General features: G+C 38.7%; 2 protein-coding genes across 10 annotated transcripts in view; both read left to right on the forward strand.

The window, feature by feature from the left end:
• Window positions 1–1,861: 1,861 nt before the first annotated feature.
• Window positions 1,862–11,453, forward strand: LOC113679480 (beta-1,3-galactosyltransferase 6-like). Of its 3 annotated transcripts, none has more exons than XM_089201172.1 (3): window positions 1,862–2,086; window positions 7,882–8,268; window positions 8,816–11,453. In XM_089201172.1, exons 2-3 carry the CDS (start codon window positions 7,936–7,938, stop codon window positions 9,554–9,556), a joined length of 1,074 nt encoding a protein of 357 aa, XP_089057298.1. In that variant the 5' UTR covers window positions 1,862–2,086; window positions 7,882–7,935; the 3' UTR covers window positions 9,557–11,453. The 3 variants fall into 3 exon arrangements, with proteins under 3 accessions (XP_089057298.1, XP_089057300.1, XP_089057299.1); XM_089201174.1 differs by lacking the exon at window positions 1,862–2,086 and adding an exon at window positions 4,761–4,923 and having other exon boundaries at window positions 8,816–11,160; XM_089201173.1 differs by lacking the exon at window positions 1,862–2,086 and adding an exon at window positions 6,526–6,622 and having other exon boundaries at window positions 8,816–11,160.
• A 1,124-nt stretch (window positions 11,454–12,577) lies between these two features.
• The window catches only part of LOC149047895 (MAM and LDL-receptor class A domain-containing protein 1-like), a 38,988-nt gene continuing 34,742 nt past the window's right edge, over window positions 12,578–16,823 (forward strand). For all 7 annotated transcript variants that reach the window (XM_089201147.1, XM_089201148.1, XM_089201149.1 and 4 more), the window contains exons 1-3: window positions 12,578–12,798; window positions 13,757–13,795; window positions 14,381–14,431. In XM_089201147.1, the coding sequence (XP_089057273.1) occupies window positions 12,690–12,798; window positions 13,757–13,795; window positions 14,381–14,431 (199 nt within the window). In that variant the 5' untranslated portion in view covers window positions 12,578–12,689. The remainder of the gene's footprint in view (window positions 12,799–13,756; window positions 13,796–14,380; window positions 14,432–16,823) is intronic.

Consider the following 16,823-nt stretch of genomic DNA (forward strand, 5'->3'; position numbering starts at 1 on the left):
AAACGAACTACTAGGCTAATAAGTCTTCGCTATTGGTCTTTCAGTGAAATAAATAATTTTATTGAAAACCGAGCTATGGTTGAAGAGTGTCAAAGATTTATCGGTGCTATGAAAGTAGTTTGCTGTACTATGAAAATGTTAGCCAACATCTTGGATTGAAGCTTGGGGAGAGAGGAAGCCGGGGTAGGCGACAGGAAATGGCGAAGGAGCCTGCCTCTTCCCTTCTCTTTCCCTCTTGACATGAGATCTTTTGAAAGTCAGCGCATGAGTATCCAGTGACTAGGCGGTGATTATGAATCTTTCGTGGAAAGGAAGGACAAATGCGATTGCAAATCCTGCTGATATATAAGGATTAACAATTGGGCAAGACTAACCAGCGTCCTATAAAGAAAACACCGTATTATTTTGCAAGGAAACATACAAAATTCTGGGAAAATATGTCGCTACCTATGTCGCCTTACTGCGCATTATGTGGCCTCTCGCCAGATCTTCCTATTAATCAGGCGGGCCGGACGGGAAAATATTTGATGTACGCTCGATCCGGGCGTCATGACTAACAACCAAAAATTTATACTCCCTACCCAAACAAGCTCTATACCTCGTGACCCATAAGTTTTTAAAATTTTGAAATTATTTCTAAAGCTAAGAGGACGCAATTATATATATATAAGGCAGAAGCGTGCTAAAAAACCATATAAGAGGTAATGGAATTCAAATTATTTTAGCACAAAAGTCAGTATGACACGCGACTCATTTCTACTAAAATCCGCTGTTAGAATTTACACAATTTAATTTAAAAATTCAACAGAGCCATGTGAATGGGGCTTTTCATGGAATGGCTCACGTCAACTCATTCAGCCCTCAACAAGTTTGCTTTAAATATGGGTTGCCATGGGATTGCGTGAGCAGGGCAGTACGGACCTTTCAATACTTCTTGCCATACTTCTCTTATAATCTCCCTTATGCAGCCCAAGAAGTTAATTCGCCTTCACCTCCTTCATTCCTTCCTGGGCGTAAAGCCTTACTTGAGCTTTTATTGTTCGATACATTTTTAAGAGATCTAATTTAAGTGTTTTCCCTTTGTTTTTAAAACTAGAATGTCCTATTAAAGGCGGGTGGTACGTGCATAATACTTGCCCTGAAGGGACGTCCATCAAAATACAAAACTGACTGGAAGCATAATTAATGACGTTATGGTACAGATGTTTGATAATATGCCTTTTAGAAACTTGAGATGAATGGAAGGAGCAGTAAAACTCATATTTCAGGTATTCCTTTTCTTGATCTACAAAAATGAAGATAAATTAGAAAGATAATGTCAAACTTCCATGGCGTAAATTACAAAATAAACAGTAAAGGGCCCATGAACGATCTTTCATGGTCTCGACCTTTACACCAAGTAATAATGAATTATTTCTTTCCTTAGGGGGTTATGAAGAAAGTTAAAGTTTTCTAGTCGTTATATAACCCGCTGCACTAAACTTCACTGAAGACTGAAAAACGGAAATAGAAATCTTACCAAAAACACGTGCCTTTTCCCTCGCAGCGTTCTCATAAATCACAGTTTTACTTATTGATGTCTTATTAATAGCATGTGCGTATTGGTTGTTTTCTTTGCGCATGAATATTAACAATTTTCACTGTTTCAGATCTAGTCAATTGTGGCGAGCACAGTCAAACAGAAACACAAAACACAGAATAAACACCGCATGTAACCAAATAAAACCTCGTAGAAAGATGAATATTTTATGTTAGATAGCATTATTATACACCCGCGGTTTCCCATACTATAAAGACGATTGTTATTTGCTGATTGCATGACTCTGCATAAATTAAAATGTATCCCGCTCGATTGGATCCCGAACGACATTCGAAAGCGATTAATGTCCCGGATTGGCATGACATGTGAGCAGAATGACACGGGTGTGATCGCTTTCTTCCATGCACTTCTTGGCGATTCCAAAGACTTTGACTATTCTTGAAAACACAACAAAGTGACCTGAGGTTTAAAAAGAGCGCTTCCTACTTTATTGAGAGACGACATTGACTAGTGGGCATCAGGACACCGAAAATACGATTTTTAAAGGTAAATTTGCAGTGTTTACAAGATGTTATGTGGACTCAAAGCAAACCACGATGGCAAAGCAAATTGTTTAACGCGCAGAACGATAGCTCGGTTCGTGCGTTTTAAAACTCTGGAAATTTGCTTTGTCTGAGAAGAGAAAGTTTCCAATTGGGATTCAACACCGCACCGATCACAAATTTTGTGCGGAAGTCGAGTTATAGTGCCGTAAGAGAAAATTAGTACATTCTACCATTTGCGAAATTATAGCCATAGATATAAGTTCATTTTTGTAATCGACTTCTTCCTCGGTGTTGCTGTCCTGACTGCCTAGATAGTTATAGCTAGAGATATAGGTTCATTTTTGTAATCGACTTCTTCCTCGGTGTTCCAAATAAGGTTCCAAATATTGTAGTGTTGCAAACGCTTTCGTTTGTCTGTTTATCATTTCCGTGCTTTGGATGTATAACAAAACGCTTATGTTTGCTTGCAAGGTAAACAGTTAGATTTGGTTCCCTCGATTTTCACAGTTTCGCGTAATTTCGTCTCGAAAAACAGTGAGACTCTTTGGAGAACAAAGCTACTTTTACCCTCGCGAGCAGACATTGAATGTATGATATAATATGCACAATCCATTTTAAATTCTTGGCGATGGCGCATGATCAGTGTCAAATTACCATGAAACCATTCGTTATGTCTTAGTTTTGAAACATATCTTTGGTTAACAAAAAAACAGAAAATAGGGCTCTTTATTTACATCTCGTTAAGTCACAATACATGCTTTTGTATTCGCCTCCTTCTTGAAACAACGCAGACAAGGTTCATGTTGATTATCTCAACATCCAATCTCATGTCATAAATTTTTTTCGATGAAGCTTTTTATGCGATTCTTCACCAAACGCCTTAGGTTTAGCTTCTCATGCGATCGATATTTGTAACAAATTATAATCCGTCAAGTTCTTCTCCGATTAAATTTTCTGTGCAAAAACATGTGAGTTAGATGCACCAATATTCCTAGGAGGTCAAATCACGTGTGTTGGGAAGACGGTGTTATAGAAACCCTCCCATGATGCGTCGGAAGGAGACAAGAGAGAGGTTCTCAATGCCATAAAACAGCCAAACAATTTAGCCGTCAGGCGTAAAAATGGACAGATTTGAACCGATAGTCGTATAAAAAAAAGTTATACGACTTAAGGGGTACGTTACTAAGAGGTCAAATCACGTGTGTTAGGAAGACCATTTTAGGAAGTCCATTTTTACGCCTGCGGCTCCATTCGACGCATCGTGGGAGGGTTTCTATAACACAAGGAGCCGCAGGCGTAAAAATGGACAGATTTGAACCAATAGTCCTATAAAAATAGTTATAAGCCTAAACTGTCATATATCGTCCCACATTTGTCACAACACTTGAGACTTCTTTGGGCTGCAATGTAATAGTCACTCCATAACCATAAATTTATTTTTCGTTTCTATGCTAAACGTCCTCTGGAGATGAGCAACAAATCAAAGCTCTACAACAACATCAGCACATACCTCCTCTTGGTTTTTTAAAAAAGTGTCATGGGGAATACCTGAAATAATTTCTTAAATGATCAAGATTAAAGTTCATCATCTGACTGCAATAGAAAAGACAGCATCATGGCTTCTGATATTCGAAAAAGTTCAATTTGAGAGCAGAACTGCTGGAACTGCTGGAGAAGATAGATTTTTGTCAATGTTGAGCGTTTGTGAATTTTGAAGTTGCTTTAGTTGCAAAAGAGAGGTTTCTACTAAAGAAATTTCCCCACAGAGTAGAAAATTTGCCAGTTCATTGAAAAGGAAGACCTAGTTAAATGCCCCACTTTGCCCGGGGTGTTAATTTTGGAGAGCAGGGGTGGGGCTATGGTGAAAGCAGTATTATTTGTTTGATTGTTGATCGCCTGTGTTCCTCCACACGTTGATGAAATGTCGGTTCGTGAAGCCGACACAGGGCAAGCACGCGCGCTATGTTATAACAGTCACTATTCTAAAGTTATTCAAAGAATAAAGACTTGTTTTGAAAAACCTTCTTAATAAAAGGATGTAAGTTTCGGAATTGAAACTGAAATAAAGTTTTCTCAGTAATATTTACCTTGATAACCTGTCATACGCGAACGCTGTCCTATAAAAAAATACCTGACACTTACCTTGTACATAGTGCTAGTCAAACAACGGAATTTTCTTGTATCTTACACGCTTGACTCGTTCGCAACCATCGACATCTGTTCTCGCGCTCGTGCGTGGGATATTTAATCAGATTTTCTTGGTTTTGATCGTCACTGAATGTATGGACGGGTACTAATCGACCAGCAGGTCGGATGCGGGTCGACAAAAATGAAAAGTTGTCTGAAAAAAATGAAAAGTTGTCTGAATAGCTTAGTTCTCTTAGCTTGAGGGTCTCGATAGGGTGATGGCAGTTACGGCTGACGGTTAAAATTCTGGTCATTTTACGGCTAAAGTTGATATCATTCCATTGTTGTCAACATAATTTTTTTTCAACGGCTAACTTTTTTTATACGACTATCGGTTCAAATCTGTCAATTTTTTCGCGTAACGGCTAAATTTTTTGGCTGTTTTATGGCATTGAGAACCTCTCTCTTGTCTCCTTTCGAAAGACCAAATCAGCGGAACGGTACAACCTGTTATTAACAGAACCGGCCAACGGGTTACCAGCACGCACTTTCTAAGTTGAATCTAGTTGTTCTCAATTCAAATGAAAGCATTTAGCAAGAAACAGGTTCATGAAGATTAAGTTTGAATAAACCTGCCTCAATTAGGGCAGAATCTCTGATGTAGGTTAAAAAACCAATTCCACAAGCAGTTTACGTTTAATTGAAAGACAGGTGAGTCGTGAATTGTTTCGTGAATATGCACTACTATTTACCTTCGCTTCGATAAAAATTCAACAGACTACAAGAAATGGCAATGACATATTTCAAAGCAGATTTGATCAGTATTCAAGTTTGCGCCGTCTCAAAAGAAAAAAAAAGTTTGTTTTGACGGCATTGAGTAGTAATTAATTCAACCGTTTTCAACCTTTTTTTCGTACAATTTACCGCAACGGAAATATCCATTGTTTTTCGCTCAGCGTCGGTCAAAATTTGCCTGAAAAGGGCAGTGACATATTTCAAGGTTGAACAGGCACGTTGAAAACGCAAACCCCACCCAGCAATGGAATGGAAAAGGATCTCCTCCTTGCCTTTTGCTGTCACAATAGAAACAAAACTTTGGGAATTTCAATATAAACTTGACATATCTCAGTAACATCGATTCACCCTGATGCAATATTTGTAAAACGGAATTCGAATCCCTCGAAGAGTTACTTTTCTTTTGTAAGTCAACAAAAGTCGCTGGCAAGCATTTTTCTTTTGGAAAAACAAACAAAATGTTTCTGTAAAAATCCATACTTAGTTAGCTATCTAGTAAAGCAATAATCCTCGAAGATGAGGTCCAATTCAATCAGTTGCAGAAAAAAAGCCAAAAAAAATTACTTCGACGGAATTCGAACCCATGTCTCCTAGATTCTCGATGGGCGCTACTGCCAACTGAGCGACGATATCGCGTGATGAGAGCAAGTTTAGAAATTTTATCGACTTATTTGATGGGTTTAACGAAGGTGAAGACAATGTTGTTTTAAGTTATTTGATGCTCATGGCAAAATTCTTTATTTTGAAATACAAATTGAATGACTAAGATCCATCATTAAACATATTCTCTGTCAAAGTAAAATCAATTTACGACACAGAATGACGAATAGCATCAAAACAAAAAAAAAAGATTACTAAGGAACCAGCTATTTTAATCGCCTAGGTGGTTTGGAAGATTTTTTTTTTTTTTTGGGGGGGGGGAGGGGGGAGGGGGGGAGGGGGAGGGGGGAGGGGGGGAGGGGGAGGGGGGAGGGGGGGAGGGGGAGGGGGGAGGGGGGAGGGGGAGGGGGGAGGGGGGGAGGGGGAGGGGGAGGGGGGAGGGGGAGGAATCACGTGGTTTTCAAGGGGAGCGGTAGGTGGTGGACCAGTCGTTGCCAACAGAGTATAACAGGGGGTATGAAGAAAATTGGCTGCCCATTAACTGCAAACGAGGGGAATCATGCGACCAATAAAGAGACCTATGTCAGAACGAAATTAAAAACAACTTTTCAATTTTGTGCGCGGTTAGTTTTTTTCCTTTTTTTTGGCTATGACGTTGTTTCTCGAACCCATGGTATCCGTAGTGATTCTTTTAGTTTATTATTATTATTATTATTATTATTATTATTATTATTATCCTTAATTTTTTATCATCATTGTATTCAATATATTACCTGTAGTATTGTGATCATCTTGGTGTAGCTATGTGTTACTGTATAGCACCATTTATTCTGCCATGCTTTTGTAAATTGTAAAATATCTATTTTTGTTATGTTCTATTAACCCTTTAAGTCCGATGACCAAGACATATTTTTTTCCTTACAATACAAATACAATCTCAAGCAGACAAGCGATTCGAATAAATGAAAAAATCAATTTAAGTATTATTGATTGATCCAGTACCAAATTCTCTGAGGTAACATCATAAGATTTGTATAATAGATAGTAAGGAGAATGACTAAAGATATCTTGATAGTGAAAGAGTGAAGTGTCTGTCCAACAGTTACTGAACGCTACCATTGAAATGATATTTCTATATCTGTACGGGAGAAGCCCACTAAAAAACTATTTAAAAGAGAAATTTTCATGTATTAGTTTTCTCAGTATTAATTGATGTCTTCCTTTGACCATGTACTATTTGTGTATCTGTTGTTTGTAATGGAGATAGGACTGAGTGGAGTCCAATTTGGTCTGTTATCATACGAGTAATAACAAGATTGGACGACCGCGCGCAGCGGGAACACGATTTGTTTATCACTAGTATGATTACAGACCGAATTGGACGACACGAAGTCTTATTACCGATTAATCAGAAAAATTACAACTTCCAAAAAGGTAGAATAGCTAAGTAAAGAGAGAAAGGGAAAATTTACATCACATGACTGACAAGGGAGGCGTAAATTGTTAAAAATACCGCTCTGAAATTGACGGTAATCAAAATGAATGTGATTGAAGAAATGTAAAATGGTTTCCGTGTTTACATAGCCTGATGTAAACACGCGGGAGGTTGGGAGAACACGAGATAAGCGTGGGAAACCACGACGCGAAGCAGAGTGGTTTCCAGCTTATCGAGTGTTCTCCCAACCTCCTGCGTGTTTACATCAGGGTATGTAAACACGGAAACCATTTTACATTTCTTTTATAAAATAACTAATGAAAGAGAAACGAAAACCGTGTTTACATACGCTCATGTAAAATGGTTTTATGGCCAATCAGAGCGCGCGCACCATTTGAATTATTTTATAATGGTTGATTTAAACTACAACTGAATGTGATTGGCTTACTGAACTTTCCGATAACAACTTGGTAAGTGAATAAGTGGAAAATAGGGGTTTTTTAGACCAATCACAATCGAGGAAATTGTAATCGTTATGATTAAAAGTGTGATTCCTTTTTCACTCTCTCATATTTATATCGCCGTTGTTTATTGTATAAAAAAAATGTAACTTAATGTGAAGGGGATCTAATTGGCTCTTGATTATGCCCTTCTCCATTTTTTTCTCTCGTTTACAATTATTCAAAGGTTGTAATTGTTCAAAGAGAGGAAGTAACAAAAAGAAGGGGAAAAGGGTAAATTGACAATGAAAATCCCTAAATACGAAGAAAGAGAAGCTTAGGGAACTAATGGTAAACTGTTTGTACCTTAAACATATTTTAAAGGCCACTTTCTTTCAGAAATTCTGAGACGGTGACACTGAACAGCGTCCTCCACCAAACTTCACTATTGTTATGGGCATTTCTCGAAGATATAAACTCTTCCAACTTGTTGTCCTGCTAATAGGAGTGCTCCTACTGTTTATAAACCTGAATCCTTCGGTAGAACCTGTTATGCCCGATCCACCGGATCTCCTTCCTTTCCGTATCAATGTCCGAGAGATTCAAGGTAAAATAGTCTGGCCAATTTCTAAAGTCACGGTCGGGCTTCCTATTAGTCAAATCCAAGACCTAGGGGAAAAGAAGCCTAGAGTTCTCCTTGTGATAATTGTGTCGACAGCGCCTTTGCGCTGGGAACGAAGGAACGCCATACGACAGACTTGGTGGAAGTACTGCAGTGTGAAAGAGGTTAGTTCTGTTTCTCATGGTTCGGGTCAGATAAATTATGCCGGCATAACTTTTGATTTATTGCTATAGTCAGGGTTCCGAGCCTAATGCTGGCATAATGTTTGTATATAATGTGACGTTATGTTTCAGCAATCTTTGCTTATTATAAAGCACTATAGCCTTCTAATGAGTTAGTATCTTAGACTCGCTCTCGAGCGCACTGGTTCAAGATATGCGCCCGGTCAGTTGTCAGCCCAAAAAATTAACATACCCACAATGCCTTTCTTTAACTTATGTGCAGCATCGAACTCTGCGACGAAGATTAAAATTTTATTTCATTTTCGTAGTTTTGTTGCCAATTTTTTGTTCTTTTTCACCATTTTCTTTAGTTTTCCCACATTTCCACACCTTTGAATTTTCGTGATGGAGTTCAATCTTCAAAATACATCCTTCCTTCACCAATTATTAGAAAGTTAATTGCAGATAAGGCCTGGACCTACAGCCTCCTTCTATGTCCAATCATTTTCTCCTGGCCATACAATACTAAAGATTATAACTGCCTGCGCAGGTAGCTTGTCACTTTTTTACAGACGGACAAGTCGTCAACAAGAAGATCCAGAAAAATCTCTTAAACGAAACATCCCGTTACGGAGACATTGAGTTCCAACCGCTTCTGGGGGGGATAGAGTTTGGAATTCGCTTCTTGTATCACGCCAAATGGGCCGCGGCCAATTACGACTTTCAATATTTTCTTCGCACGGACGATGACTACTTTGTGTGTCTTAAGAAGCTTTTGAATGAGTTACCTTGGCGCCCTAAGCATAATCTCTGTTGGGGAAATTTTCACTGTGAAGTAAACATGACATGGATTGACGAGTCATGGATGATGTTTTCGCGAGACATCATTGACAAATTCTTGAATCAAGATGCGCGTACCATGTTGTGTCATCCGCACGCTGACCAGCAGATCGGCATGTGGCTCAACAATATATCAGGTCGGTTACTTTTCCATGACGTTCGTCTGAATCACGTGAGGGAATTTGACTGGCGGGCGAGAAACGTGTGTGTAACGTACATGGGAGTTCATCAAGCTTTTTCGTCGCGCATGCTACAACTGGCCAAGACGAGCGAGGACGGCGCTAAAACTGTGCCCCCCATCTCTAAGTTTTCCTCGTATTGTGAATACGACACGTTTGACTATAGGAAGCTAAACGGCCAATATTTTTATGAACCAAAGCCTTGTGTTGAGAACGCAATATGGGTGAAAAATCACCGATTATGGCTTGGAGAAGAGGGAAGAGTCAATTAATAGTTTAGTAGTCACGGACAGAACACTGTGACCCTAGGAAAACACAGCGTTTGCGCATGTCTGTGTCTGTGCACGTTGAAATGACTTAGTGCTGTGAGTTTCAAGGTTTCAGAACCAAGTTGTCTTATACAAGTTGCAAAAAAAGTACAAACCAGTAAGTTATAGTGTTTTAACCCTTTAACTCCCAAGACATCATTAGTAATTCTCTTAACTGTCTGGCATACAATTCTTACGATGTCAATTTGGAGAATTTGGTATTGGATCAACTAATAATTCCATAATTGATATTTTACTTCATTCTCATCACTTCTATGCTTGATATTGTATTGATATTTTAAGGAGAAATTCTCTCTTGGTCACTCATGGGAAGTAAAGGGTTAAAAGTATATGATCTGTTTTGGTAAAGGTCAAAACAGAAAGGTAAATTAACAGTGTACCCGTACTAGAAAAAGGCTTGTGTTTAAAAATTGAGTTTTCTTTTTCAGCTACTTTTGTTTCCTTTTACAATTTATATGAACATTTTAATTTCCTACGCTCATTTTTTTAAGACAGCGATTGTTTGTTATGTTTTTGTTTGACATTTTGCGTAAGACATTGGCGCGCGGCCGAGAAGAATTAATCATCCATGTCCAATACCACCGTTGATCCCCTCATGCATGCCTGACGTTTGACCCGATGTCCCCAGTTTAGCGGTTATCATAGGTGTCAGGCTTTTAAAGTATGAATGCTCAAAAGCCTGAAATTGACAATTGGACGGCGACTTAACGTGTTGCTGTCGGACTTTTTTACTGGGAATGAGCCTGATGGTCCGACAAATACTTCATAATTTGCTCTTTATGTAAGAAGCTGATCTTGCCAAAAAAGTTTCCTTGACCTCTTCCAACTCCAAGTAATAGCGGACAACAATATTCTAAATGAGGCAAAATATATGCTTTATAAAGGCGGCACATTACGTCTAAAGGAATAAATCTGCAAATCTCCCGTAACGCAGAGGCTTTGGCACACGCCTTTTTACTTGTGGGGACACATGAGCGACAAAATTGAGCTTACGATCTAAAGTAACACCAAGGATTTTAAGTGTATCATTAGCGTTCACTTCATTGTTATCTACACTGAAGTTATAGCGATATGGTACTGGACCTATAGTCATTGCCTGTGTCTTAGATGCATTGATCTGTCGATAGTTTTGCCGAAGCCATGTTGATAATATATGTAGATCAGAGTTACAATATAATCTAAAACTGGAGGGGAAGCGTCCGATCCCTATTCAGTAGTGTCATCTGCATACAACCGTAGAGAGGTATTTGTAACCTAAAGGTTCCAGTAATTGATGTAAATAACTCTCTGATAAGTTTTTATTTAACAGTTTCTGTAGGCAAATTTATAAGTGCGTCATTATAGCTTTTGAATGAGACGGGGCATCCTAGGAAAATAGCTTTAATGATACCGGATAGGTTTTTAATTTTATAATACTATATTAATTATTAGTTAACTTAGCTGGGCATAATTAGGTATCTTTTACTCCTAGATTAAGCTGAGGGATTTTACTATGTATAAATAAAGTTATATATCTATCGATCATTAACGTGCATATTTGGCAAAAAGTTCAACTGCATGGGATACCATGGTGACAGACTTCATGTGATCCATTGGAGATGAATTTTTTTATGTCTGACTTAATTAATTGTGAAGTTTAAGCCACAAAGTTTCACCAGGTAATGTGCTCTAGGTTTCACTTAACATGTTATACCGTTAAAATTTTAATAGGAATGCGATTTGAAATAAATGTAAAGTGTAAGCATCTGACCAGGGACTGAGACTGGTCATTATTCATCGGAGGGTGGCAGAGGATTTTGGTTGTGTCATAATAAAATTTTCGTGCAATTTTTTACCCTGTAGACTCCGAATATCTTGTCCTTTTTGGCGGCTAATAACCATTTAATCCAATTAAGGGAAAACCCAACCCAACCTCCCCTCCCTCCCCCCCCCCGCTCCCTGTCCCCCAGTGCGTGCCATTTCCCCCTCTCAGCCCGTAACAGGATGCATATTCAAGAACATGAAAAATATAAAAGATTTCACCCTTTAACTCGTAAGATCTGATTGTTCACTTTTGTCTCTATCTGCAACACATTTCTTTGTAAATTAGTGACGAGAATTTGGAGTTAGATCAATATGACAATAACAATATAACAACCATTCTCCCTGATAACTTTGAGTATTCTCATTACCTGTTTACTGGATAATGTATTGATATTGTTGGGAGACTCAACATGTCAACCACTACTGGGAGTCACAGGGTTAAAGGCATCATTACAAAAAGAATCTAATAAGATTCTGAATTTTTTAAAGCCACTGCATTTTATCAGTGGTTACAAGAGATCTTAAGGAGATTTCCCCTTTTGATCTCCTGGATGGTTATATCAAAATTGTCTTTGACGAACGAAACAAGTAAGCGGTAGTTGCAGAGAAAGACAAACATCAGTGAGATGACAGCGATATTACAAAGGAGAGAGATTAGTTTTGATGGTGGAGATAGATAATTTTTTTTCCTTCGACTTTTTTCTCTGTGAATAAAGTTAAGAGTACCTTGGAGGATAAGTGGTTTGATAGCATGTTACAAGTTTCATTTCTTGACAAGGTGACGTGACATCGTTGGGACCCCTCCTTTGCTTATTGGGCCAAAAAATTGACCCCTTCAAGAGCAATTCATATGCTTATAAAACGTTTAAAACGGTTCCTAGAATTATTTTTTATTTCAGATTACGATTGAGTGTTTTTTAGGAGGATAATCCCCACCTTCTCTAACTCACTTCCATGGTGTGCATTCAAAAAAACAAAAATAACGGTGTACACAAATTGCTTTGACTATTATCTGAAAAATGGAGGAACTTCTTCAATCGGTGGGTAGTTAAAACAAATCTTTCCCCGATTATGTTACAGACGTTTTCTAAAGACATGGTCTGTAGCTTTCACCGCCCCTTGAGATCAGCTAACGGAAACGGAAGTGCGTATCTTAAAAGTAATGCGGTTCCTCTCAAATGAAAAGGTCGCCCAACATGATGTCCGCTTAGTTTAGCCAGCAGTATAAAACCTCACGTCCACCTGGATATTTTCATTTTGATTGCTGTTCGAAATGAACCTCGGTGGTAATTTTCAAGTTCAAATCCTCACTTTTGGAGGGCTTCTATTCGTTTTATCTATTTTGACCGCGAGTACCGGAGGAAATGTGCTCATACTACCAGGTAAGGGAGTCATTTCTATGTAAACAGCGTAATTTTTTGTTCTGAAGACAGACTGCAAAAGGCGGGAGTGCTTCTAGATTCTCGTGATGGGGTATGCTGCATGCCGCGAGTCTAGAAACCCGTTAGCTACCTCGAACGAAATAGGTTCTTTTCGCAAAAATAATGTAATTCGCTTGTGTAAAGAAAATGAAAATGGCATCTGCGAAACAATATATCCCATTAAAGACTGCAATGCTGAGGAATTTTCTTCTTAGATTTAAGAGCCAAGAGGTTAAAATCTAAGCTCATATACAAACCAAGAGTGTGCAAAAACCATACTTTTCATGCTGCGCTTATTCATAAAGCTTATGTATGAGGAGTTACCACCGGGAATACGGAAAATGTTATTCCTATTTCTTTTACCCCAAGAGAATTCCAATTGCTTATTATAGTCTATAATTGGATGAGAGAGAAATTGACCCAAAAGATCACGATATATAGAAGCCAACAAAAATCACTAAACTGCAACGTGGAACCGCAAACTGTTATTTCTGTAAAAATAGTCAAAAAATCAGGAGATTTCCAGTACAGTCGACGGATCCTTGTTCATGTTGAGACTTGGAACGAAATTATTCCAAATAAGCGCTGGAATTTATAAACCCTCAAAGGAAGGCCGCAAATAATCTCCAACAAAGCTGCAAAGTTTTGCTTTCACCAGACCCCGACAGTCGATTTAATTTGGGCTTTCACTTCGCCTTGAAGAATACTTGAAGAATTGGGCGTTTCTTTCCAAAATTTAACAGTTAAAATTTAATGTTAACAGCAGCCTAACCTCGGCTTCGGCTTATCCACCTTCATGCTTTTTGATACTTGAATGACCGCATGCAAGGAAAAGGAAGTTACAATCAATCTTTTACAATTGTTTCAAAAACAGGATACAAGACATTCTTTGACCTTTTGTTTATATTGTTTACCCTAGTACCCACCCCCCCTCAGGATGGCGGACCTGTGACTCAAGGTGAGAACCTTATCACTTGACGCAAGCTTAGTCGGGTATCCGGTTTAATTAGCTATTAAATTTAGCGGAACACAGGTCACCCATGCTCAGTACACGAGCACATCTGTACTATATAACTTTAACTCGACAGAATTTGAATAAAGAACACGATGTCCTTTTGAGACTAATTGATATGTAGAGATAACTAAGAATATTGCTCACCGCGCTTTTAAGTCGATCTAAAACCGGGAATTTTTCTGATAAGCAATCGCTTTCCTCACTCAACTCCATGTATTTATGATGTTGCGTAATAACTATGTAGTACAGTTATACTCGTACGTTGAGCTTAGGCAACTAGTGTTTGAAAAATCTTTAGCAACTGCACAAACTTAGCGAGTCGTACTTGCTTTTTAAGAGGCGGGTTTGTAGAGAAATGTTGAATGAAAAGTAGAGCGCGCGCGAGTTTTCTACGTAAAACTGAAAAAAAAAAAAAAAACAGTGTCACCTGGATCTCTTTTGATGGTAAAGTTATTCAGCGAACAGAAAAGAAAAAAAAAGTACAAGGGAAATTATAAATATGGCATAATGCATTTTCCTTTTTTCTAGGTGACTTGAGACAAATCACTCCAGACAGCAATGAAGCTAAAATCAATGAAGGTATGACTGCACAATTTAGGCCCATTCCTTTGTACCCCGTAAAATATGTTACAGCACTTCACTCTTTTAAGTAGTTTAAACAGCCTCATGGCTGCCTACTCTAGTTTAGGTATTACACTAATTTCATCGCCACGAGCGCTTTCTCCTCATGAAGTCATTTACATCACTAAGGTCAGGATAGTAACAAAATATCGATCCTAAACTCCAGCATAAAAGAAAAAAATGCAGGTCATCCGTGTACGTGATGGTTTGTAAGAGTTCCGCAAAGACCTTGGAAAGTTTCTATTACAAGGTCAATTATTCACTTGATAGGACTCAGCTCACTAACTAAGTTGTTCCAAATCATTCCTGTCCCAAAACGTGTATTCTCGTCCTGCTTCGACTTTCACCACCGATTTCACGACATTTTATCAAAATTCAGACCACGAACGACTTCAGACTCTGAGACTCTGAGAGACTCTTAAGGCCTGTTTACATGGAGGTGGGGGACCCCAGGTAGGTGAGGTAACCCGTCTAGCCGTGGTCGAAATATACAACGCGTTTACATACAATCTTACAACCCCGGGATTCTGGGGTGAGGTTTCTTGAGGTTGTTGTTGCGCTGGAAATTAAGGAGTTTGAGCAGAGGCTTCCCAAGCTCACATCTCGAGAAAGACGAAAGATAAATTCTCGGACACATATGTCTATTCATGAAAGCGTCACGCGTTGTGTTACGCGGTGTTTGGTTTTGCGAGGAACCGTTGACTTAATACGTTATACAGAATAGTTTGGCAAACAAATATGGTCGATTTACAACGCTAAATATTCCGAAATGTGAACATTTTACACTCCTTGTGTGTCCGTTGCGGTTTCTGGTGATTTCTGCCATGAAACGGCTAGGAAATGTACAAAGTTTTAAAACATATATGTCTCGCTTTTGAGCTTTTTGACCCCGGCTAAGCGGGTTACCCCACTTTGAGATATTTACGTGGCAAATTGTCACCCCGGCTGACAGGGTTACCCTATACCTGGCAGACCACCAGGCAACCAATCACGTAAACGTGATCAAGATAAATAATGGTAATTGAACTGAGTGGAGTGCAATTTGGGCTGAAAACATACGCGTGATTTCAAAATCGATCGAGCGCGCAGTGCGAGTTCAATTTGAAATCACAAGTATGATTTCAGACCAAAATTGCACGATACGAGGTTTAATTACCACTTCATTACATCCATTTTGAAATCGCCCAAATACAGGATTTGGTCAGTTCAAATATTTTATTGATGTAGTACTGAGCTGGTTTGAAATTAAATTCATCCATTTTTGGGGGGGAAGATAAGAGTTTTGGAAACAAAAGTTGCAAAATTTGCCACATGATACTCTCTTTCTTTCATTTTCCTGAAATTTGATTGGTTATTTTAAACAAGCCCTGAAATCTAATTGGCTGTAGTCTCCTCGTTAGGTGGGAAAAAGATGCGATTTAAGGTAAAAAATGGTGCGATTCAGGCGGTGTGCGCACTCCGATTGCGTTGCATCGTGGTAGCTTCATTTTCAATATGGCGGTGAAAGCGGCAGAATTCAGCAGATTTTGACTGAATATTCCGTAAAAGTTCGGCCGTTCCTTTTTCCTTTCACCATAGGTAAATGTAATTTGATTTATTCTGAATGTGCAAAAGTTTCTTTTTGTTCGTATTTGTCGCGTATTCTATTGTTCTCAAGGACAAACGCGATCACTGTTTTTTTGTATGTAATTTGAGACCGGATTTCAAGAAGGTCAAATTTGATGTACGTCGTAGTTTGGAGCCTTTCAAAGATTTGGATGGCTGCTTTGATCCTTCTCTAACAGCTCTGACCAAACGCTCTCCAACGGTACATGTGTTTCTCGCATTTTAAGTGCGGGTGTTTGAGACCGATTATGGCCGAGAAAAGGCTTATTGTTGCGTTACACAGCGTTACTATTATATACTCAATTGTGTTTGTATAGATATATATATATATATTGTTGTAAATATACTTTCCTGAGTAAAAGGAAATTAACTTATCGCGAGTGTTGTAAAGTAAATCTACTATCTTGATCATTGAATGAAGGACAGTTGAATTTGAGCCATGAATGGACCAATGAATAACTCTACAATGCGCACGGCGACACACCGGGTAAGCCGGAAAGCAAAAGGTAGTCGATCGTTAAACGGTGTTGATTGTTTGAGCGACTTCTGCCATTCGCTTGCGCTTGTAAGTCTTCTAACCTGAAAGCCTAGCTGTTATTAGGATATCCTTTAATGACTTCCGTTTACGATGTGATATTAAGGGTTAGTTTTAAGGTGTCATTTCCGCTTCTGTATGTTCTTGAGGTTTGGCAAAGCCGGATGAGATTGTGTTACAGAAAGTAATATTTTCATGTGTTCGCGCTAT

This window comes from Pocillopora damicornis, chromosome 3 (genome assembly GCF_964200805.1).
Source record: "Pocillopora damicornis chromosome 3, jaPocDami1.2, whole genome shotgun sequence".
Classification (NCBI taxonomy): Eukaryota; Metazoa; Cnidaria; class Anthozoa; order Scleractinia; family Pocilloporidae; genus Pocillopora; species Pocillopora damicornis.

What these genes read in the sequence shown, in the direction of transcription:
- LOC113679480 (XM_089201172.1), top strand. Translation starts at nt 7,936, where the DNA reads ATGGGCATTTCTCGAAGATATAAACTCTTCCAACTTGTTGTCCTGCTA. An exon ending in AGTACTGCAGTGTGAAAGAG is followed by an intron (nt 8,269 to 8,815) that starts GTTAGTTCTGTT and finishes CTGCCTGCGCAG; the next exon opens with GTAGCTTGTCACTTTTTTAC.